Consider the following 24,855-nt stretch of genomic DNA (forward strand, 5'->3'; position numbering starts at 1 on the left):
AAGCCACCTTCAACCTTCATTGATCGTACAGTTAGTTGCAGGGTCAAATCAACAGAGACTACATTCAAAATGAATCTTCTTTAAACACTTTGAAAGGGTTCAGAAGAGATTTACAAGGATGTTGCCAGGGTTGGAGGACTTGAGCTATAGGGAGAGGCTGAATATGGGAAGAGTTGGAGGCTGAGGGCTGACCTTACAGAAGTTTATAAAATCATGAAGGTGGGACCTGTATAAACAGGACGGGTTGCACCTGAACCAGAAGGGCACCAATATCCTGGGGGGTAGGTTTGCTAGCACTCTTCGGGGGGGTTTAAACTAATTTGGCAGGGGGATGGGATCCGGACTTGTAGTCCAGCAAGTAAGCTAGCTGTGTGTCAGGATGTCCAAGACTGTAGGGAGGCTGTGGAGAAGGTAGCACTGACAGGGACTACTTACAGACACAGAGATGGGCTCAAGTGCGTATACTTCAATGCAAGGAGTATCAGAAATAAGGTGGGTGAACTTAAGGCATGGATCGGTACCTGGGACTACGATGTTGTAGCCATCACGGAAACATGGATAGATGAGGGACAGGAATGGCTGTTGGAGGTTCCTGGGTACAGATGTTTCAGTAAGATTAGGGAGGGTGGTAAAAAAGGAGGGGGGGTGGCATTGCTAATTAGAAATGGTATAACGGCTGCAGAAAGGAAGTTTGAGGGGGATCTGCCTCTGGAGGTAGTATGGGCTGAAGTCAGAAATAGGAAAGGTGCAGTCACCTTGTTGGGTGTTTATTATAGGCCCCCCAATAGCAGCAGAGATGTGGAGAAACAGATTGGGAAACAGATTTTGGAAAGGTGCAGAAGCCACAGGGTCGTAGTCATGGGCGACTTCAACTTCCCAAATATTGATTGGAAGCTCTTTAGATCAAGTAGATTGGATGGGGCGGTGTTTGTGCAGTGTGTCCAGGAAGCTTTTCTAACGCAGTATGTAGATTGTCCAACCAGAGGGGAGGCCATATTGGATTTGGTACTCGGTAACGAACCGGGACAAGTGGTGGGCTTGTTAGTGGGTGAACATTTTGGTGATGGTGACCACAATTCTGTGACTTTCACCTTGGTTATGGAGAGAGATAGGTGCGCACAACAAGGAAGTTTCTACAATTGGGGGAAGGGAAATTACGATGCTGTAAGACAGGATTTGAGGAGCATACGTTGGGAGCATAGGCTGTCAGGGAAGGATGTGGTGGAAATGTGGGACTTTTTCAAGGAGCAGATACGACGTGTCCTTGATATGTATGTACCGATCAGGCAGGAAAGAAATGGTCGTGTGAGGGAGCCTTGGTTGACGAGGGAGGTTGAATGTCTAGTAAAGAGGAAGAAGGAGGCTTACATAAGGTTGAGGAAACAAGGTTCAGACAGAGCAGTGGAGGGATACAGGATAGCCAGAAGGGACCTGAAGAAAGGGATTAGGAGAGCTAAGAGAGGGCATGAAAAATCCCTGGCGGATAGGATCAAGGATAACCCCAAGGCATTCTATGCGTATGTGAGAAACCTGAGAATGACGAGAACGAGGGTAGGTCCGATCAAGGACAGTGGTGGGAGACTGTGTATTGAGTCGGAAGAGATAGGAGAGGTCTTGAACAAGTACTTCTCTTCAGTATTTACGAACGAGAGGGACTGTATTGTTGAAGAGGAGAGTGTGAAACGGACTGATAAGCTAGAAGAGATATCTGTTAGGAAGGAAGATGTGTTGGACATTTTGAACAACTTGAGGATAGACAAGTCCCCCGGGCCTGACGGGATATATCCTAGGATTATGTGGGAAGCAAGAGAGGAAATTGCAGTACCGTTGGCAATGATCTTCTCGTCTTCACTGGCAACGGGGGTGGTACCAGGGGACTGGAGAGTAGCGAATGTTGTGCCCCTGTTCAAAAAAGGGAATAGGGATAACCCCGGGAATTACAGGCCAGTTAGTCTTACTTCTGTGGTAGGCAAAGTAATGGAAAGGGTACTGAGGGATAGGATTTACGAGTATCTGGAACGGCACTGCTTGATTAGGGACAGCCAGCACGGATTTGTGAAGGGTAGGTCTTGCCTTACAAGTCTTATTGAATTCTTCGAGGAGGTGACCAAGCATGTGGATGAGGGTAGAGCAGTGGATGTAGTGTACATGGATTTTAGTAAGGCATTTGATAAGGTTCCCCATGGTAGGCTTATGCGGAAAGTCAGGAGGCATGGGATAGAGGGAAATTTGGCCAATTGGATAGAAAACTGGCTAACCGGTCGAAGTCAGAGAGTGGTAGTAGATGGTAAATATTCAGCATGGAGTCCAGTTACAAGTGGAGTTCCGCAGGGATCAGTTCTGGGTCCTCTGCTGTTTGTAATTTTTATTAATGACTTAGATGAGGGAGTCGAAGGGTGGGTCAGTAAATTTGCAGATGATACAAAGATAGGTGGAGTTGTGGACAGTGAGGAGGGCTGTTGTCGGCTGCAGAGGGACTTAGATATGATGCAGAGCTGGGCTGAGGAGTGGCAGATGGAGTTCAACCCTGCCAAGTGTGAAGTTGTCCATTTTGGAAGAACAAATAAGAATGCGGAATACAGGGTTAATGGTAGGGTTCTTGGTCAGGTGGAGGAACAGAGGGATCTTGGGGTCTATGTACATAGATCTTTGAAGGTTGCCACTCAGGTGGATAGAGTTTGTAAGAAGGCCTATGGAGTATTATCGTTCATTAGCAGAGGGATTGAATTCAAGAGTCGTGAGGTGATGTTGCAGCTGTACAGGACTTTGGTTAGGCCACATTTGGAGTACTGTGTGCAGTTCTGGTCGCCTCACTTTAGGAAAGATGTGGAAGCTTTGGAGAGGGTGCAGAGAAGATTTACCAGGATGTTGCCTGGAATGGAGAGTAGGTCGTACGAGGATAGGTTGAGAGTTCTCGGCCTTTTCTCGTTGGAACGGCGAAGGATGAGGGGTGACTTGATAGAGGTTTATAAGATGATCAGAGGAATAGATAGAGTAGACAGTCAGAAACTTTTTCCCCGGGTACAACAGAGTGTTACAAGGGGACATAAATTTAAGGTGAAGGGTGGAAGGTATAGGGGAGATGTCAGGGGTGGGTTCTTCACCCAGAGAGTGGTGGGGGCATGGAATGCGCTGCCCGTGGGAGTGGTAGAGTCAGATTCATTGGCGACCTTTAAGCGGCATTTGGATAGGTACATGGATGGGTGCTTAATCTAGGATAGAAGTTCGGCACAACATCGTGGGCCGAAGGGCCTGTTCTGTGCTGTATTGTTCTATGTTCTATGTTCTATGTTCTATGAGGGGCATGGATGGGATAAATAGACAATGTGTTTTCCTTGAGATGGGGGATTCCAGAACTAGAGGGCATAGGTTTAGGGCAAGAGGGGAAAGATATAAAAGAGACCTAAGGGGCAATGTTTTCACACAGAAAGTGGTATGTATATGGAATGACCTGCCAGAGGAAGTGTTGGAGGCTGGTACAATTGCAACATTTGAGGCATTTGGATGGTTATATGAATAGGAAGGGTTTGGAGGGATATGGGCCGGGTGCTGGCAGGTGGGACTAGATTGGGTTGGGATATCTGGTCGGCATGGACGGGTTGGACCGAAGGGTCTGTTTCCATGCTGTACATCTCTATGATGCTATGAAAGGTACTAAATAAATGCAACTCTGTTGGTCCTGACTCCGATCAATCTTTGGGCTTTGCACACAGACTTTGAGGTGATATAACACCAAGCCTGTGGAGGAGTTCATGGCAAACCATAGTCTGCTGAAGCTAGCTTACTGCTGGCCCCTGGGGGCAGTTGCTCAATGGTTGAATATGCACCACAGCACTTGCCCATCCTAGTTTCAGTCTGTACTAAATTAATCGAACATTTCGATTCCTTAATGGGTTCACATCGTTAGTGTTGGAGTGCCCCTGGCTGGGTAAATGTGGCTGTTGTGATTCAGAAATCTGAGCTGTGGTGCACGCAAAAATTAACCAGAAGTCACTGTCAAAATTCCAAGAAGCAAGGTAGTACATTAATGAGGCAGGGGGAATCTCCTGGAAACCCTGCATATTTATAAGAATCATTGTTGTCAGAGGATGTGGGAGAAATAAATCAGCCCTGACTAGTGCCTCCGCACTGTCACCCTGACTCAAAAGACTGGATGACGATGAAGTAAATTATTACAGCAATCACATTGCATTGTGGTAATCCAGTGGAGCAGGTCAGTAAGATTAAACTTTCCACTTTACAGAGAGGAAGGAAGAGCTAGAATTAACAACAAATTAGGGGATCTCAGGAACTTCAACAGCATCTTCCAAAGCTTCAAACACAACAACCTGCACAGTCAAGGGCAGGAGATGCATGTGAACACCATCACCTCTAAATCACATACCATCCTGACTTGGAAATTTGTCACCATTTCTTCACTGGATCAAAAACCTGGAACCCCGTCCCAAATGGCATTGTGGATGTCCCCAGCCCCTCCCCTTCCCTCCCAATAGTGATCAGTAGCAGAATGCATTGTTTTAGATGTTCTCCACTTTTCACCACAAATCACAATGTAATTGATTCAATATTCAACACTTTCTCTCAATGACTTCAACTCCGTCAGTGAATGAGATCGGTCCTGATTGGACCCTGAACAGCAGAGTTTCACCATTGACATGGGGCACCTCCTGCACATCAACTCCTAGTAACCAGTAGCAGATTGCCTGCATATCGAACTGGACACTCCATGATAAGCAATGGCAACTGCCTCACTTAGATGACAGTGTGAAGAACAGTCATGGTGGTAGGGATACAGGACCAGGACAGCTGGGATATAGTCCTGTTGGGATTGATGACTGTTTGAAGCCTTGTCAGATCAGGATGGCCATGCTGCATGCACACTGTATCTCTAGTGGTTGTAACACAGTCAGCCAGATGCACTCACTGAATACGGGTTCCCTGATTGGACCAGACTAACAGCAGCAATGAGGAAACTCTGGCTGACAGATATAAACAGGTTCTCTCTCTCACTGTGTCTCACACCTGCACACACACACCATGGGTGCTGGGGAAAAAATAAGCACTACCGCAGTTAGGCGGTAGTGTGGGGTGGGGGGGGATGTAAGAAAGAAAAAAAAACAGGATATTCTCAGACTCTGCTAATTGCTTTTGAGGTGTTCATTACGTTCTACAGTTCATTTCGTGAGATGTACATTTGAGGTCAATCAACTGAGTACAAATTGATGATTCAATGCCACACTATATTTTAAATATACAATAATAAAAACATATTGGAACTTAAAAAATAAACAGGATATTATCACACAGCATTGCCCTAAAAAAAAAGAAAAGAAAAAAAATAAACAGGTTCTGTGCCAACTCTATTTTAATCCCTGCCCTCCCCTTCCCTGTTTTGATCACACAGCATTGCCCTTTGATGTGAAGGGCAGCGCTTGTCACTGGCCACTCGGGTGTTTTCCTATCTTCCCGGTGATGGAAATTGAATAAAGATTTGTACACCTTGTGTCTCCCACTGTGTCTCACACCTGCACACACACACCATGGGGGCTGGGGAAAAAAATAAGCACTACCGCAGTTAGGCGGGTAAATAACAGGTGACTTGGTTACCGGACTCTGTGGAGTTATTTCAATCTCCTGCAGTACACCTATTACCTCTACAATCTATTGCAACATCTAAAAACGAACAGTAAACACACTCTGCAATGTAGCAGCCATCTTCAATTTATACAGTGACAGACCTGTTCCCACCAGTACTGTACCAGTGTTATACAGTGACAGACCTGTCCCCACCAGTACTGTACCCCAGTGTTATACAGTGACAGACCAGTCCCCACCGGTACTGTACCCCAGTGTTACACAGTCACAGACCTGTCCCCACCAGTACTGTACCCCAGTGTTATTCAGTGACAGAACTATCCCCACCAGTACTGTACCCCAGTGTTATTCAGTGACAGAACTATCCCCACCAGTACTGTACCCCAGTGTTATACCTGTACCCACTAATATTGTACCCTAGTGTTACATAGTTACAAACCTGTCCCCACGAGTACCGTACCCCAATGTTACAGTGACAGACCTGTCCCACCAGTACTGTACCCCAGTGTTATACAGCGACAGACCTTTACCCACTAGCACCATTCCCCAGTGTTATACACTGACAGACCTGTCACCACCAGTACTGTACCCCAATGTTACAGTGACAAACCTGTCACCACCAGTACTGCACCCCAGTGTTATACAGTGACAAACCTGTCACCACCAGTACTGCACCCCAGTGTTATACAGTGACAGACCGTCCCCATCAGTACTGTACCCCAGTGTTATACACTGACAAACCTGTCACCACCAGTACTGCACCCCAGTGTTATACAGTGACTGACCGTCCCCATCAGTACTGTACCCCAGTGTTATACAGTGACAGACCTGTCCCCCACCAGTACTGCACCCCAGTGTTATACAGTGACAGACCGGTCCCCATCAGTACTGTCCCCCAGTGTTATACACTGACAGACCTGTCCCCCACCAGTACTGTCCCCCAGTGTTATACAGTGACAGACCTGTCCCCACCAGTACTCTACCCCAGTGTTATACAGTGACAGACCTGTCCCCCACCAGTACTGCACCCCAGTGTTATACAGTGACAGACCGGTCCCCATCAGTACTGTAACCCAGTGTTATACAGAGACAGACCTGTCCCCACCAGTATTGTACCCCATTGTTATACAGTCACAGACCTGTCCCCACCAGTACTGTACCCCAGTGTTATTCAGTGACAGAACTATCCCCACCAGTACTGTACCCCAGTGCTTTTCAGTGACAGAACTATCCCCACCAGTACTGTACCCCAGTGTTATACCTGTACCCACTAATATTGTACCCTATGTTACATAATTACAAACCTGTCCCCACGAGTACCGTACCCCAATGTTACAGTGACAGACCTGTCCCACCAGTACTGTACCCCAGTGTTAAACAGCGACAGACCTTTACCCACTAGCACCATTCCCCAGTGTTATACACTGATAGACCTGTCACCACCAGTACTGTACCCCAATGTTACAGTGACAAACCTGTCACCACCAGTACTGCACCCCAGTGTTATACAGTGACAGACCGTCCCCATCAGTACTGTACCCCAGTGTTATACACTGACAGACCTGTCACCACCAGTACTGCACCCCAGTGTTATACAGTGACTGACCGTCCCCATCAGTACTGTACCCCAGTGTTATACACTGACAAACCTGTCACCACCAGTACTGCACCCCAGTGTTATACAGTGACTGACCGTCCCCATCAGTACTGTACCCCAGTGTTATACACTGACAAACCTGTCACCACCAGTACTGCACCCCAGTGTTATACAGTGACTGACCGTCCCCATCAGTACTGTACCCCAGTGTTATACAGTGACAGACCTGTCCCCCAGTGTTATACAGTGACAGACCTGTCCCCACCAGTACTGCACCCCAGTGTTATACAGTGACAGACCTGTCCCCCACCAGTACTGCACCCCAGTGTTATACAGTGACAGACCGGTCCCCATCAGTACTGTACCCCAGTGTTATACAGTGACAGACCGGTCCCCATCAGTACTGCACCCCAATGTTAGATCAGTTTGCTGCCTGAAGACACCACCCCATTTTACTTGATTGTTTGTGAACTGAGGAACCTCTGAAAAGAAAAACAGCTGAAAATCACACACGGACTGTCATACTCTGTTGAACCCAGGTATGGTTCACAGTGATTATTTTCAACAGCTTTCACAAAAATATCATTAATGAGGCACTTGCATAGTTCAGTACTGTGGAAAGAGGACAAAACAAGACAAATACTGACAGAGCACGAGAGAGAGGAAGAGAAAGACATACTGCTGTAGAGAGTGTCGATCCAGGAGAGCCGAGGCAAGCCGTGATGACTGAGGGGTTCCATGTTCAATGGTGTTTTCCTTCAGTGTTGGGTGCAGCAGCTCATTACACAGTGCAGGCTTAAGGGGAGAGAAGCAGCATCAGGGAACTGAGATCAGGGCCGCAGGAAGCTGAATGAGGTGGTACTGAGGGAGCACTGGGTCTGAGCATCAGCAACAAAGCCAAGCGACAGATGCTGCCAGGCAGGGCCCAACGCCGAGCTAGTGGCAAACAATGGAAATGCTGGTTTCTGCAGCACAGCACTGCAGGCAATCCATCAAAAAGCAGCAGCCAGGGAGCACGCTGGGCTCTTATTAACAAGCACCCACAGGCTAATTTAGCAGGGATGGTGCTGAGTGTAGCAGCAGTGTGCTCCGACACTCTCAGAGTACACGGCTGCAGCCTCATTCAGTCAGAATGTGTAGTTCAGCAGCAAAGCCCCAGCTGAGCACAGCGAGAGCTGCTGTACAACACAGCTCCAACCATTTCAAATGCAAATGAGCACTGCACTGCTCCAGACTGGCAGTCACAGCCATGCACCCCCACACTATCCTGACCACCCCCCTCCCCGATCCTCATCCCCTCACCCCTTTAGCACCTCGTCCTCACCCCCACCCTCAGCCTCTTCCCCCGGACAACCCCACAACCTCTCTCACTGCACGTCACAGCCCACACTCACACATCCCCACACAGCCGCCCCAAGGGAAAACAGGAGCTGCTGTGCACCATTTCTCTGAGTGAGTGTAACACAATAACCTCACCATAGGTATTCAGCTGCAAGTGGAAACCAAATGGGCAAGGGGGCATGTCGGAGCAGACTGGGAACAAGCACAGTTATCAGAAAGAGAGGCACTACAAAAATAACTAAAGAAGCAACATGTGTCTGTAAGACAATGAAAAATAGGCAGCTAACAGAGGAAGAGGAAAGAGGTAGCAGAGATGGACAAACAGGGCTGGTAGGGAGACAGAACGGAAAGTATGTGGAGATAAAGTGTGAGAAACAAAAGATCAAAGCAAGTAGAATGAAAGAGAGTGTTCATTAGAAGAGCTGATAGTAAGTGAGAGAGTCAATGGGGGGCAGAGAAACAGAACTCAGACAGAAAGTTAAGTGGCTGTGAGCACAGGGAGTGAGGCAGAAATGATTCCAACATTCCAACAAACCAGAGGGAGTTAAGTGAGAATGGAAGAGAATGAGGGGTGAGGGGAGAAAGCAGAGATGTACCTGAATTAGTGTGACTGGTGTAAGAATGCAATCTATGATTATTTCCAGTACCAGCACTCTGCCCATGTTCGCTTATGAGCTGTCACACTTCTCAGTGATTGGAGGACCAGCACAATGCTTGGAAAAGTGCTAACTAGCAATTTCAGTTTTTTGTAGTTCACTTGAAGGGTGTTTTGAAAGGAAGATACAAACATGGATCCCAGCTATGCCTGTCTCTTTGTTGGCTACGTAGAGCAGTTGATCTTCCGTAATTACACCAGCACCACTCCCCACCTCTTCCTCCGCTACATTGATGACTGCATTGGCGCCACCTCGTGCTCCCGCGAGGAGGTTGAGCAATTCATCAACTTCACCAACACATTCCACCCTGACCTTAAATTTACCTGGACCATCTCTGACACCTCCCTCCCCTTCCTTGACCTCTCTATCTCCATTAATGACAACCAACTTGACACTGACATTTTTTACAAACCCAGCGACTCCTACAGCTACCTGGATTATACCTCTTCCCACCCTACCTCTTGCAAAAATGCCATCCCGTATTCCCAATTCCTCCGTCTCCGCCGGATCTGCTCCCAGGAGGACCAGTTCCACCACAGAACACACCAGATGGCCTCCTTCTTTAGAGACCGCAATTTCCCTTCCCACGTGGTTAAAGATGCCCTCCAACACATCTCGTCTACATCCCGCACCTCCGCCCTCAGACCCCACCCCTCCAACCGTAACAAGGACAGAACGCCCCTGGTGCTCACCTTCCACCCTACAAACCTTCGCATAAACCAAATCATCCGCCGACATTTCCACCACCTCCAAACAGACCCCACCACCAGGGATATATTTCCCTCCCCACCCCTTTCCGCCTTCTGCAAAGACCGTTCCCTCCGTGACTACCTGATCAGGTCCACGCCCCCCTACAACCCACCGTCCTGTCCTGGCACCTTCCCGTGCCACCGCAGGAACTGTAAAACGTGCGCCCACACCTCCTCGCTCACCTCTATCCAAGGCCCTAAAGGAGCCTTCCACATCCATCAAAGTTTTACTTGCACATCCACTAATATCATTTATTGTATCCGTTGCTCCCGATGTGGTCTCCTCTACATTGGGGAGACTGGGTGCCTCCTAGCAGAGCGCTTTAGGGAACATCTCCGGGACACCCGCACCAATCAACCACACCGCCCCGTGGCCCAACATTTCAACTCCCCCTCCCACTCTGCCGAGGACTTGGAGGACCTGGGCCTCTTTCATCGCCGCTCCCTCACCACCAGACGCCTGGAGGAAGAACGCCTCACCTTCCGCCTCGGAACACTTCAACCCCAGGGCATCAATGTTGACTTCAACAGTTTCCTCATTTCCCCTTCCCCCACCTCACCCTAGTTCCAAACTTCCAGCTCAGCACTGTCCCCATGACTTGTCTGAACTTGTCCTACCTGCCTATCTCCTTTTCCACCTATCCACTCCACCCTCTCCTCCCTGACCTATCACCTTCATCCCCACCCCCACTCACCCATTGTACTCTATGCTACTTTCTCCCCACCCCCACCCTCCTCTCGCTTATCTCTCCACACTTCAGGCACACTGCCTTTATTCCTGATGAAGGGCTTTTGCCCAAAACGTCGATTTTGAAGTTCCTTGGATGCTGCCTGAACTGCTGTGCTCTTCCAGCACCCAAATCCAGAATCTGGTTTCCAGCATCTGCAGTCATTGTTTTTACCCTGTAGCAGGAGTAGTCCATTGGCCCCTCAAGCCTGTTCCACCATTCAACAGGATCAGGACTGAACGTGCTGTGTTCTCTAATCAGCTTTCCTGCCTACCACCGATAACCCTTCACCACCTTGCTCAACAGGAATTGATTCACCTCGGCCATGAAAATATTCCAAGACTCAGGATAAAAATATTTGCCTCAGCTGTTTTAAATAGGCAACCCTGATTCTGAAACATAGAAACATAGTAAATAGGAGCAGGGAGTTTGTCCCTCTGCCCCTCAGTCTGCTCCCCCAGTGAATATGTTCATGGGTGATCATACACCTCAGTCCCCTGTTTCTGCTTTCCAATCCATACCCTTTGATTCCTTTAGCCCCAAGAATGATGTCGAACTTCTTGTTGAAAATTTTGCATGTTTTGGCCTCAGTCACTTTCTGTGGCAGAGAATCCCACTGGCTCCTCACTCTCTGGGTGAAGACATTTCTCCTCATCTCAGTCTCAATGGTCTACACCGTAACCTGAGAAAGTGGTCCCTGGCTTTTCCTTTTTTCCAACCAGTATTTTGTATCCATGTCAGTCACATGTATTTCAATTTCACATGCAAATCTCTTATATGGGACCATTTTAAAAGTCTTCTGAAAGTCCAAGTAAACCACACCCACTGGCTCCCCCTTAATAACTCTCCCAGTAACATTGTCAAAAAATTCCAATAGATTTGTCAAGCATGATTTCCCTTTTGTAGCACCATGTGACCTCTTAACTAATTTTCTTTCCAATCTCGATCACCAACAAATTTGGGACCGATACCTTCTGTCCCTTCATCCAACTCAGTTACATAAGCCATAAACAGTTGAAGTTCCAGCACTTACAGGTGCAGCATATCCTTAAGTTATCCTTTATCCACAGGAAGGAGAGGCAACTTGATTGAAACACAAGATTCTTAGGGGACTGAACAGGGTAGATGTGAGCAGGTTGTTTCCCCCTTGTGGGAGAGTCTAGGATCAGAAGGGCATCATCTCAGAATAAGGGGTCACACATTTAGGACAGAAATGAAGAATTTTTTCTCTCAGAGGATAATGAATTTGCAAAATTCTGTATTACAATGGACTTTCAAGGCTGGGTCGTTAAGTATATTCAAGATTGAGATTGATTCTTTTACTGATTAAAAATCTATGATTATGTGGAAAAGGTCTAAAAGTCAAGTTGTGGATTATTGGATCAGCCCAACGTATCAGCGAATGGTGGGGTAGATTCAGTGGGCTGAAGGGTCTCCCTCTGCTCCTATGGCTTAAGGTCTTAGGCTACTTCCTTAAAGAACTCCAAGAGATTGGTTAAATTGATTTCTCTTTCATAAAATCATGCCGACACTGTTTGATTACCTTGAACATACCTAAGTGGCCTACTATACTATACTTATTTCATCGAGACTTCTAACATGTTCTTACTGACATATGTTGAGCTAACTGGCCTGAATGGTTTCTTATATTCATTCATGGGGTGGGAGCATTGCTGGATGAGTTGACATTTATTGTCCATTCCTTGTTGTCCTTAAGAAGGTAGTAGTGAGCTTTCTTCTTGAATTGCTATCCATTTGATTTAGGCAGGACATTTAACACCCTGACATGATATCCATCAGCACTTGTCAGCCCACAGTTCCAACAATTCTCTGGTGATTGTGAGTTCCTCCCCGTCTTCCATTTCCTGATTTATTGCTGCTTTTGAGTTGTTACTTGTATCTTCTATTGTGAAGCCTGACGAAAAAGACTCTCCTCAGTTTACCTGCCATTTCTTTACTTTGCATGATCAGGTCTCCATAAGATCAGCGCTCACTTTGTTAACTCCTTTAAATATTTTTTGAAACTCCTAAAAGCTATATTTTTGACTCACTTTTCCTCATACTCCAGTTTTACTCCTGAATAATCTGTTGCTTTTTAAAAATATCCCGTAGAATTTGGATGTCTTTTAATTTGACATTCACTTTAATATTTCTCATTAACCACAGATGGTCAATCTGTTCTTTGAAATTTTTCTAGTTTGTTGGAATATACCTATTCTGAAATGTCCTCTTCAATGTCTGCCAATACATGGCTGTTGACCTGCCCTTCAGCTAAATTTTCCAGTTCACTTCAGCCAGCTCTGTTTTAGTACCCTCATAATTGCCCTTATTTAAGTTTTAAAAACACTCTCAGACCCACTATTCCCAAACAGTTTAAACTTCAATCATATTATGGTCACTGCTACCTAGGGGTTTGTTCAATATGAGATCATAATTCAATCCTATCTCATTGTGCAATCTCAGGTCTAGTGTTGTCTGTTCTATGGGTGGCTCTAGAACATGCTGTTCTAAAGAAACTAATCTCAAAGCATTCTATGAACTCCCACTCTGGATCACCTTCGCCTATCTGACTTTTCCAGTCTGCATGTAATTAAAATCCCCCATGATTATCAACATGCCTTTCTGACAACTCTCTTATTTTCCTTTGTACTCTGCTCGACCATATGCTAACTATTAGAGATCTATACATCACTCTCACAAATAAACTGTAATCTTTATCAGGAGGAAATGAGGATTGCAGATGCTGGAGATCAGAGCCTTTATGATTTCTCATCTTTACCCAAACTGTTTCTACATCCTGGTTTTTAAGGCACAGTATTGTGGATTAATTAACAGAGTCATCCTTTGCTTTTTTCCTAACTTCCTGTTCTTCATAAAGGAGCTCTGAATTAACACCTACATCCTCATTCCTGATGAAAGGCTTTTGCCCGCAACATTGATTTTCCTGCTCCTCGGATGTTGCCTGACCTGCTGTGCTTTTCCAGCACCACTCTATCTAGACTCTGATCTCCAGCATCTGCAGTCCTCACTTTCACCTAGCTCCTCAGACTATGTAGAAACATCTTCTCTGTTTTGCCAATGTCTTGGCTTTCCATGGACTATGACAATTGGATCAGTTCCCTCTTACTGAAGTTCCTCTCCAGCCCTGAGAAGATAGGCATGGGGGCTGCACAATGGTTCAGTGTTTAGCACTGCTGCCTCACAGCACGAGGGACCTGGGTTCGATTCCAGTCTTGGGCAACTGTCTGTGTGGAGTTTGCACATTCTCCCCTTGTCTGCGTGGGTTTTCTCCAGGTGCTCCAGTTTCCTTCCAGAATCCAAAAATGTGCAGGTTAGGTGAATTGGCCATGTGTTCAGGGATGTGTAGATTAGGTGCATTAGTGAGGGGTAAATATAGAGTAAATGGGGAATAGGTTTGGGTAGGATACTCTTCAGAGGCACAGTGTGGACTTGTTGGGCCAAAGGGCCTGTTTCCACACTGTAGGGATTCTAATTCCAATTCTAAATATCCTGCACACTTCAAAACTCCAGGCATGTTTTCCTGTCGTCATGCCTCTCCCACACCTACCAGATTATACTAGTACTGTATGTGTGCTCAGATTCATCCATTTTGTTTCAAATGCTCCGTGTATTCAAGAGTCTTTGATTTAATATTTTTTGATAACCTCTAGCCGTGTCTATCCACATATCCAAATTTCTACTGTCTATTCCTTCCTATCATGATTTGTCTTTTATTGCCTGCATTGATATCTTTGCCTTATGCCTACTTTCAATTATCACATTTTTCTAAGTGTGATCCCTTACCTGCACTATTCAATTTAAAATACTCTCTATGTACCTAGTTATGCAGTTGGCAAGAAAATTGGTCCCAGCATGGTTCAAATGGAGACAATTCCAAAATTAGTATCAAAGCCCCACACCAGACCCACTGCTTCCCATATCATCTTTGAACCACACATTCTTCTCTCTACTCTATTTCCCCATATACCAAATTGGTCATGCCTCAGGTGATAACCGAAGGTTATGAGCTTTGAGGTTCTGCTCTTAATACCTATCTCCTCAGATTTACTATGTAGAAACCTCTTCTTTGTTTTGCCAATGTCTTGGTTTTCCACAGACTATGACAATTGGATCCACTCCCTCTTACTGCACGTTCCTCTCCAGCCCTGAGAAGATTGGTATGGTTAGGAACATGGGACTGGGATACTATAGAAATAACAGAGACATGGCTCAGGGATGGACAGGACTGGCAGCTTAATGTTCCAGGATACAAATACTATAGGAAGGATAGAAAGGGGAAGGGAAAGAGAGGAGGGGGAATGGCGTTTTTGATACAGGATAGCATTATAGGAAGATATCTTGGGAAGATATTCCTGGGAATACATCTAGGCAAGTTATTTGGATGTAACTGAGAAATAGGAAAGGGATGATAACCTGATTGGGATTGCATTATAAATGCCTCAATAATCAGCTGGAAATTGAGAAATAGGTTTGTAAGGAGATCTCAGTTATCTCTAAGAATATCCTGGGGGAGAAATGCACTAAGGCTATTGGGGTGGGTTTAAACTAATCCAGCAGGGAGATGGGAACCAAAATTGTAGTTCGAGTATAGAAAAGGTTGAGTGTAGGGAGGTCCAAAATCAAGTTTCAGGTACGCAAGATGGCACCGGCAAGCAAGAAGTTGGTTTGAAGTGTGTCTACTTCAATGCCAGGAGCATCCGGAATAAGGTGGGTTGGTACCTGGGACTTCGGTGTTGTGGCCATTTCGGAGACATGGGATAGAGCTGGGACAGGAATGGTTGTTGCAGGTTCCAGGATTTAGATGTTTCAGTAAGAATATAGAAGATGGTAAAAGAGGGGGAGGTGTGGCATTGTTGGTCAAGGACAGTATTGCAGGTGCAGAAAGGATGTTTGGGGACTGGTCAACTGAGGTAGCACAGGCTGCGGTTAGAAACAGGAAAGGAGAGGTAACCATGCTGGGACCTTTCTATAGGCCTCCGAATAGTTCCAGCGATGTAGAGGAAAGGATAGCAAAGATGATTCTTGATAGGAGTGAGAGAGACAGGATAGTTGTCATGGGGGACTTCAACTATCGAAATATTGACTGGGATCACTATAGTACGAGTACTATAGATGGGTCAGTTTTTGTCCAGTGTGTGCAGGAGGGCTTCCTGACATAGTACGTAGACAGGCCAACAAGGGGTGAAGCCACATTAGATTTGGTACTGGGTAATGAGCCAGGCCAGATGCTAGACTTGGAAGTAGGTGAGCACTTTGGTGATAGCGATCACAATTCTGTTATGTTTACTTTAGTGATAGAAAGGGATAGGAGTATACCACTGGGCAAGAGTTACAGCTGGGGGAAAGGCAATTATGATGCGATTAGGCAAGATTTAGGAAACATAGGATGGGGAAGGAAACTGCAAGGGATGGGCACATTAGAAATGTGGAGCTTATTCAAGGAAAAGCTCCTATGTGTCCTAGATAAGTATGTACCTGTCAGGCAGGGAGGAAGCTGTAGAGTGTGGGAGCCATGGTTTACGAAGGAAGTGGAATCTCTGGTCAAGAGGAAGAAGGCTTATGTTAGGGTGAGATGTGAAGGCTCAGTTAGGGCGCTTGAGGGTTACAAGGTAGCCAGGAAAGAAGTAAAGAGAGAGTTCAGAACAGCCAGGAGGAGACATGAGAAGTTGTTGGCGATAGGATCAGGGTAAACCCTAAGGCCTTCTATAGGTATTTAAGGAATAAAAGAATGACAAGAGTAAGATTAGGGCCAATCAAGGATAGTAGCGGGAAGTTGTGTGTGGAGTCAGAGGAGATAGGGGAAGCACTTAATGAGTATTTTTCGACAGTATTCACTCTAGAAAACGACAATGTTGTCGAGGAGAATACTGAGATGCAGGCTACTAGACTAGATGGGATTGAGGTTCACAAAGAAGAGGTATTAGAAATCCTACAGAGTGTGAAAATAGATAAGTCCCCTGGGTCGGATGGGATTTATCCTAGGATCCTCTGGGAAGCCAGGGAGGAGATTGCCGAGCCTTTGACATTGATCTTTAAATCATCATTGTCTACAGGAATAGTGCCAGAAGACTGGAGGATAGCAAATGTGGTTCCCCTGTTCAAGAAGGGGAGTAGAGACAGCCCTGATAATTATAGACCAGTGAGCCTTACTTCAGTTGTTCGGAAAGTGTTGGAAAGAGATAGGATTTATAATCATCTAGAAAAGAATAATTTGATTAGGGATAGTCAGCACGGTTTTGTGAAGGGTAGGTCGTGCCTCACAAACCTTATTGAGTAGTTTGAGAAGGTGACCAAATAGGTAGATGAGAGTAAACAGGTTGATGTGGTGTATATGGATTTCAGCAAGGCATTCGATAAGGTTCCCCACAGTAGGCTATTTAAAATGTGGAGGAATGGGATTGTGGGAGATATAGCAGTTTGGATCAGTAATTGGCTTGCTGAAAGAAGACAGAGGGTGGTGGTTGATGGGAAATGTTCATCCTGGTGTCCAGTTACTAGTGGTGTACTGCAAGGGTCGGTGTTGGGTTCACTGCTGTTAGTCATTTTTATAAATGACCTGGATGAGGGCGTAGAAAGGTGGGTTATTAAATTTGCAGACGATATTAAGGTCGGTGGAGTTGTGGATAGTGACGAAGGATGTTGTAGGTTACAGAGAGACATAGATAAGCTGCAGAGCTGGGCTGAGAGGTGGCAAATGGAGTTTAATGCGGACAAGTGTGAGGTGATTCACTTTGGTCAGAGTAACCGGAATGCAAAGTATTGGGCTAATGGTAAGATTCTTGGTAGTGTAGATGAGCAGAGAGATCTCGGTGTCCAGGTACACAGATCCTTGAAAGTTGCCACCTAGGTTGACAGGGTCATTAAGAAGGCATACAGTGTTTTAGCTTTTTTTAATAGAGGGATCAAGTTCTGGAACCATGAGGTTATGCTACAGCTGTACAAAACGCTAGTGCGGCCGCACTTGGAGTATTGTGTACCGTTCTGGTCACCATATTATAAGAAGGATGTGGAAGCTTTGGAAAAGGTGCAGAGGAGATTTACTAGGATGTTGCCTGGTATGGAGGGAAGGTCTTACGAGGAAAGGCTGAGGGACTAGAGGCTGTTTTCATTGGAGAGAAGAAGGTTGAGAGGTGACTTAATAGAGACATATAAGATAATCAGAGGGTTAGATAGGGTGGACAGGGAGAGCCTTTTTCCAAGTATGGTGACGGCAAGCACAAGGGGGCATAGCTTTAAATTGAAGGATGATCGATATAGGACAGATGTCAGAGGTAGGTTCTTTACTCAGAGAGTATTCAGAGTATGGAATGCTTTGCCTGAAACGGTAGTAGATTCGCCAACTTTAAGTGCATTTAAGTCGTCATTGGACAAGTATATGGACGTACATGGAATAGTGTAGGTGGGATGGGCTTCAGATTGGTATGACTGGTCGGTGCAACATCGAAGGCCAAAGGGCCTGTACTGCGCTGTAATGTTCTACGTTCTACAATAGGTTGGTTATGGTAGGGGGATTTTAACTTTCCAAACATAGACTGGGCCTGCCATAGTGTTAAGGGTTTAGATGGAGAGGAATTTGTTAAGTACGAACAAGACAATTTTCTGATTCAGTATGTGGATGTACCTACTAGAGAAGGTGCAAAACTTGACCTACTCTTGGGAAATAAGGCAGGGCAGGTGACTGAGGTGTCAATGGGAGAGCACTTTGGGGCTAGCGACCATAATTCTATTAGCTTTAAAATAGTGATAGAAAAGGATAAACCAGATCTAAAAGTTGAAGTTCTAAATTGGAGCAAGGCCAATTTTCATGGCATGTGGCAAGAACTTTCAAAAGCTGATGGGGCAGATGTTCGCAGGAAAAGGGACGGCTGGAAAATGGGAAATAATGAGTTATCAAGAGTCCAGAGACAGTTTTTTCCTGTTCAGGTGAAAGGCAAGGCTGGGAGGTGTAGGGAATCCTGGATGACTAGAAAAATTGAGGTTTTGATACAGAAAAAGAAGGAAGTATATGTCAGGTATAGACAGCAGAGATTGAGTGAATCCTTAGATGTATATAATGGCAGTAGGGGTATATTTAGAGTCATAGAGATGTACACCATGGAAACAGACCCTTCGGTCCAACCCGTCCATGCCGACCAGATATCCCAACCCAATCTAATCGCACCTGCCAGCACCCGGCCCATATCCCTCCAAACCCTTCCTATTCATATACCCATCCAAATGCCTTTTAAATGTTGCAATTGTATTAGCCTCCACCACATCCTCTGGCAGTTCATTCCATACACGTACCACCCTCTGCGTGAAAAAGTTGCCCCTTAGGTCTGTTTTATATCTTTCCCCTCTCACCCTAAACCTATGCCCTCTAGTTCTGGACTCCCCAACCCCAGGGAAAAGACTTTGTCTATTTATCCTATCTATGCCCCTTTTAATTTTGTAAACCCCTATAAAGTCACCCCTCAGCCTCTGACGCTCCAGGGAAAACAGCCCCAGCCTATTCAGCCTCTCCCTGTAGCCCAGATCCTCCAACTCTGGCAACATCCTTGTAAATCTTTTCTGAACCCTTTCAAGTTTCACAACATCTTTCCAATAGGAAGGAGACCAGAACTGCACGCAATATTCCAACAGTGGCCTAACCAACGTCCTGTACAGCCGCAACATGATCTCCCAACTCCTGTACTCAATACACTGACCAATAAAGGAAAGCATACCAAACATCCTCTTCACTATCCTATCTACCTGCGACTCCACTTTCAAGGAGCTATGAACCTGCACTCCAAGGTCTCTTTGTTCAGCAACACTCCCCAGGACCTTCCCATTAAGTGTATAATTTAAGAGCGAAATCAGGAGGGTGAAAAGGGGACATTAGATAGCTTTGGCAAATAGGGTTAAGGAGAATCCAGAGGGATTTTATAAATATATTAAAGACAAAAGGATAACGAGGCAGACAATATGACCCCTCAAAGATCAGCAAGGCAGCCTATCTGTGGAATCACAGGAGATGAGGGAGATACTAAACAAGTATTTTGCATCAGTATTTACTTTGAGAAGGACATGGAAGATATAGAATGTGGGAAATAGATGGTCCACATTACAGACGAGGAGGTGCCGAATGTCTTAAAACGGAAACAAGTGGATAAATCCCCAGGACCTGATCAGGTGTACCCTTGAACTCTGTGGGAAGGTAGGGAAGTGATTGCTGGGCCTCTTGCGGAGATATTTGTGTCACTGATAGTCACAGATAAAATGCCGGAAGACTGGAGGTTGGCTAACGTGGTGCTACTCTTTAAGAAAGGTGGGAAGGAAAAGTCAGGGAACTATAGACAGGTGAAGCTGACATCGGTGGAGGGCACGTTGTTGAAGGGAATCCTGAGGGACAGGATTTACTTGTATTTGGAAAGGCAAGGATTGATTACTGTGCATGGGAAATCATGTCTCATGAACCTGATTGAGTTATTTTGAGGAAGTAACAAAGAGGATTGATGAGGGCAGAGCGGTGAACATGATCTATATTGACTTCAGTAAAGTGTTCGACAAGGTTCCCCATTGTAGACTGGTTAGCAAGGTTAGATCTCATGGAATACAGGGAGAACTCGCCATTTGGATATAGAACTGGCTTCAAGGTAGAAGACAGAGGGTGGTGGTGGAGGGTTGTTTTTCAGACTGGAGGTCTGTGACCAGTGGAGTGCCACAAGGATCGGTGCTGAGTCCTCCTGCTATTCGTCATTTATATAAATGATTTGGATGTGAAATAGGAGGTGTAGTTAGTAAGCTTAGAGATGACACCAAAATTGGAGGTGTAGTGGGCAGCGAAGAAGGTTACCCCAGAGGACAATGAGACTTTAATCAGATGAGCCAATAGGCTGAGGTGTGGCAGATGGAGTTTAATTTAGATAAAATGTGAGGGGCTGCATTTTGGAAAGGCAAATCAGGAAAGGACTTGTACACTTAATGGTAAGGTCCTGAACGAAGAGGCTTGGAGTACAGGTTCATAGTTCCTTGAAAGTGTAGTGGAAGGTAGATAGGATAGTGAAGGTGGTGTTTGGCATGCTTGCCTTTATTGGTCAGAGTATTGAGTACAGGAGTTGGGAGGTCATGTTGTGGCTTTACAGGACATTAGTTAGGCCACTTTTGGAACATTGTATGCAATTCTGGTCTCCCTACTATCAGAAGGATGTTGTGAAACCTGAAGGGATTCAGAAAAGATTTACAAGGATGTTGCCTGGGTTGGAGAGTTTGAGCTACAGGGAGAGGCTCAATAGGCTGGGGTTGTTTTCCCTGGAGCGTCAGAGGCTGAGGGGTGACCATTTCGAGCTTTATAAAATCATGAGGGGCATGGATAGGATAAATAGACAAAGCCTCTTCCCTGGGGTGGGGGAGTCCAGAAATACAGGGCCTAAGTTAAGGGCGAGAGGGGAAAAGATTAAAAGGGACCTAAAGAGGCAATCTTTTCACACAGAGGGTGGTGCATCTATGGAATGAGCTGCCAGAGGAAGTGGTGGAGGCAGGTTTAATAACAACATTTAAAAGGCATCTGAATGGGTATATGAATAGGAAGGGTTTAGAAGGAAATGGGCCAAGTGCTGGTAAATGGGACTAGAGTAAGTTAGGATATCTGGTCAGCATGGACAAATTGGACTGAAGGGTCTGTTTGTGTGCTGTACATCTCTATGACTCTATGACATAAATCCTGGCACTGGACAGGCAACACCACTGCCTGGCTGCACACCCTGTGCTGCAGAGAATGGTGTTCATCCCTGACTATATATCATCCCCTACTACCACCACATTCTCCTTATGAAATCATGAAGCATAAACTGGTTGAGGTGGATTGAGAGAATACATTAGAAGACATGACTGTACATAGACAATGGATAATCTTTAAAGAACTAAAATATGACTTAACTACACATTCCTTCAAGGGGCATAAACTCACTGAGATCAGCCTGCTGTGGCTAACATAGGTCAGCCGACAAAGGAAGATTTATGATTGCATTGCATTGAAAGAAAAGCATGCAAAATTATTCAGAAACAGAAGTAAAGCTGAGGATTGGGAGGCTTACAGAATACAGCAAAAAGGAAGACCAAGAAACAAATAGGGAAAGGGAGAATGGAATATGAATGCAATCTGACAAAAATATAAAAACAGACTGTAAAAGCTTCTATAGGCATGGGAAAAGCAAATGTCTGGCTAAATCAAATGTGGGTTCATTACAGCAGAGTCAGGAGAATTCATAACGAGGAACACAGAAATGGCAGAGAAACCAACTGATTGCTGTAGATCTGTTTTCACTGAGGTACATACCAGACATTTCCTAGAACTTAAGATCCAAGTGGCTAGGGAGAATGAGGAGTTGAAAGAATTTAGAATTAATAAGATGATTGTACTGGAGAAATTAATGGGGCTAAAGCTGATAGACCCCCGGGACCTAATAGTCTAAATCTCTAAATCAAAGGAGGTGGCTATGGAGATTATTCATGCATTGATGAGAACTCCCAAATTTCTATACATTCTGGAACTATTCCGACAGATTAGAAGGCTATAAATATCATGCCACTATTTCAGAACAGAGCAAGAGTCAATCTTGGGGGGCACACTGGCTCAGTGTTAGCACTGCAGCCTCACAACACCAGACTCCCAGGTTCAATTCCAGCCTCAGGTGACTGTTTGTGTGGAGTTTGCACATTCTCCCAGTGTCTATGTGGGTTTCCTCCAGGTGCTTCGGTTTCCTTCCACATTCCAAAGATGAGCAGGTTAGGTGAATTGGCCATGCTAAATTGCCCATAGTGTTAGGTGCATTAGTCAGAGGGAAATGGGTCTGGGTGGGTTACTCTTCGGAGGGTAGGTATGGACTGGTTGGGCCGAAGGGCCTGTTTCTACACTATAGGGAATCTAATCTTGTATTGGCAGTTTAAACAAGTGGGGTATTGCAAAGATCATTACTGAGTCCCCAACCGTTTACTATATCAATATATCTCTCAAAGATTTGAAAATTAGGGACCAAATGTAAAATTTCCAAATTTGCAGATGGTACAAAGTTAGGTGGGAAGGTACATTGTGGGGAGGACGTACAGCAGCTTCAGGAAGCTCTGGACAGGCTTAGTGAGTGGACACAAACATGACAGATAGAATACAATGTAGGTAGGCAAGCTATGAAGGAGGACTATTGGAATGTATGCCTTTATTGCAAGGGCATTAAGAATACAGAAGTGACAAAGTCTTGCTTCAATTGTATAGGAGCTTGGTTAGACTGTGTGCAGTTTCAGTCTCCTTATCAAGCTATCATTGCTATAGAGGGATTGCACCAAAGGTTCAAGAGAAAATAAGAAACAGAAATTGCTGAAGAAACTCTATGGAAAGAAAACAAAGTTAATGTTTCAAGTCCAATGCCCCTTCTTCAGAACAGGTCACTAGACTTGTTCCCAGGATGGTAGGACCATCCGATGAAGAGAGAGACTGAGCAAACTGGGCTAAGTTCCTTTGAGTTACAAAGAGAGAGAGGTGGCCTCATGAAACCTACAAAATACAGTCAGTTCTGCTGTAATGCTGTAGTTCCATTCTCGTGCAATCCCATGTTATAAGAAAATCACGTAATAGCAGCACCATTTAAACTAATGGGGCTGGAATCACGTTATAATCAATACACACTTTAAAAGCTTGTGCCAAAGAAACAGTGTCCCCAATTCATCAATCACCTTATAGCAAATTTGTATTAACAAAATACACATCATAGCAGAACGACCTATACTTAAAAGGAATAGACAGGGTAGATGCAGCTAAGATATTAGTCGAAAAGTGTGGCATTGGAAAAACACAGCTAGTCAGGCAGCACCCGAGAAGCAGAAGAGTCAATGTTTCAGGCATAAGCACTTCAGCTGGCCAGCTGTGTTTGTCTAGTGCCACACTTTTCGACTCTGATCTCCACCATCTGCAGTCCTCACTTTCTCCACAGCTAACACGTTACTCCTGGATGGGTGTCTGGAACCTTGGGTACAATTTAAATATGACGAGATGCTTCTTAGGTCCAAGATGAAGAGAATCCTTTTCACTGGGAGGGTTGTGAACCTTTGGAATTCTCTACCACACGGGCCTGTGGAAGCTCAGACTGAGTATGGGTAAGGTAGAGATTGCCAATGACATAGAGAGTTGTCGGGATGGGGTAAATAATTTATAGCTATAGCTATAAATTCTGTGTCTTACAATTGTGTACTCCACAACCACTTGATAAAGGAGCCACACTCCGAAAGCTAGTGCTTCCAAATAAACCTATTGGACTATAACCTGGTGTGTGATTTTTAACTTTGTACACCCCAGTCCAACACCGGCATCTCCAAATCATGGCAGGTGTTTCTATTCGCAATAATATGTGCAGAGGATGTCATTCAGTCCAAACCTCAGGGCATGTTATTCCCTATAACAGAGGCTGATATTCTCAATAATATATGCACGAGCTGATATTCTCCAGGATACACATATTTGTCAAGTTCGACTCATTCTGGGACTCAGGATGTTACCCAGCATGGAAACGAAGTCTGACTTTAGGCACATTGAGGTGTGAAGAGGTGCTGACAGCCCAGAGAGAAACCACAATGCTCTAAACTGCATCAGTACATCAGACAAGAGAATGCATTTGCAAATTCTGCGGTCATAACTGTTTATCACAATTGTGTCAAACAATTGTTAAAGTTCACAGTCCATTAGTCACACAAGTGTCCTGTTAACTACCAAATGCAATATGTGCTCAGTGCATCAGTTCCATTTATCGGTGCACTAATGATTAACATTAGCATGTTCATAATACATACGGTGAGAAACCAAACTGGGGCAAGTCACACCACACAGCCCCTCCTTTTTGAATCACAGTGGTTGCAACTATTCCTAACAATATCCATCAACTGAAATGCAAAGTAAAACTTAAAATAGAAGTAATGAAGTTACCAAATAACAAGAAACCTTCTGAATAAACGGACAGGGCGACCCTCACCCTGAATAAACTGGCTCTGTATAGTTTGGTTTGGGGGGGGGGGGGGGGTGCTGGGGCACGAGGGGATGCAGGCTGTTTAATTCTTGCTTTCAGTGGGAAATCTCAGATGTGCTTTCAGGACCAGGGAGGTGAGGATTCTGAAAGGTAGTGACAGCTCATAAATTCGAAGGAACTAACTACACTAGGAAG

General features: G+C 45.2%; 1 protein-coding gene across 2 annotated transcripts in view; it reads right to left on the minus strand.

Moving 5' to 3' along the window:
• The window catches only part of abr (ABR activator of RhoGEF and GTPase), a 119,201-nt gene that overhangs the window by 79,617 nt on the left and 14,729 nt on the right, over positions 1–24,855 (minus strand). Inside the window, exon 1 of one of the 2 annotated variants that reach the window (XM_072590122.1) lies at positions 7,872–8,365. The exons of the other annotated variant lie outside the window; for it this stretch is intronic. Coding sequence (XP_072446223.1) covers positions 7,872–7,932 — 61 coding nt within the window. The 5' untranslated portion in view covers positions 7,933–8,365. Of the gene's footprint in view, positions 1–7,871; positions 8,366–24,855 lie in introns of those variants that run through there. 2 annotated transcript variants of the gene reach the window in all.

The sequence above is a fragment of the Chiloscyllium punctatum genome, chromosome 19 (genome assembly GCF_047496795.1).
Source record: "Chiloscyllium punctatum isolate Juve2018m chromosome 19, sChiPun1.3, whole genome shotgun sequence".
Classification (NCBI taxonomy): Eukaryota; Metazoa; Chordata; class Chondrichthyes; order Orectolobiformes; family Hemiscylliidae; genus Chiloscyllium; species Chiloscyllium punctatum.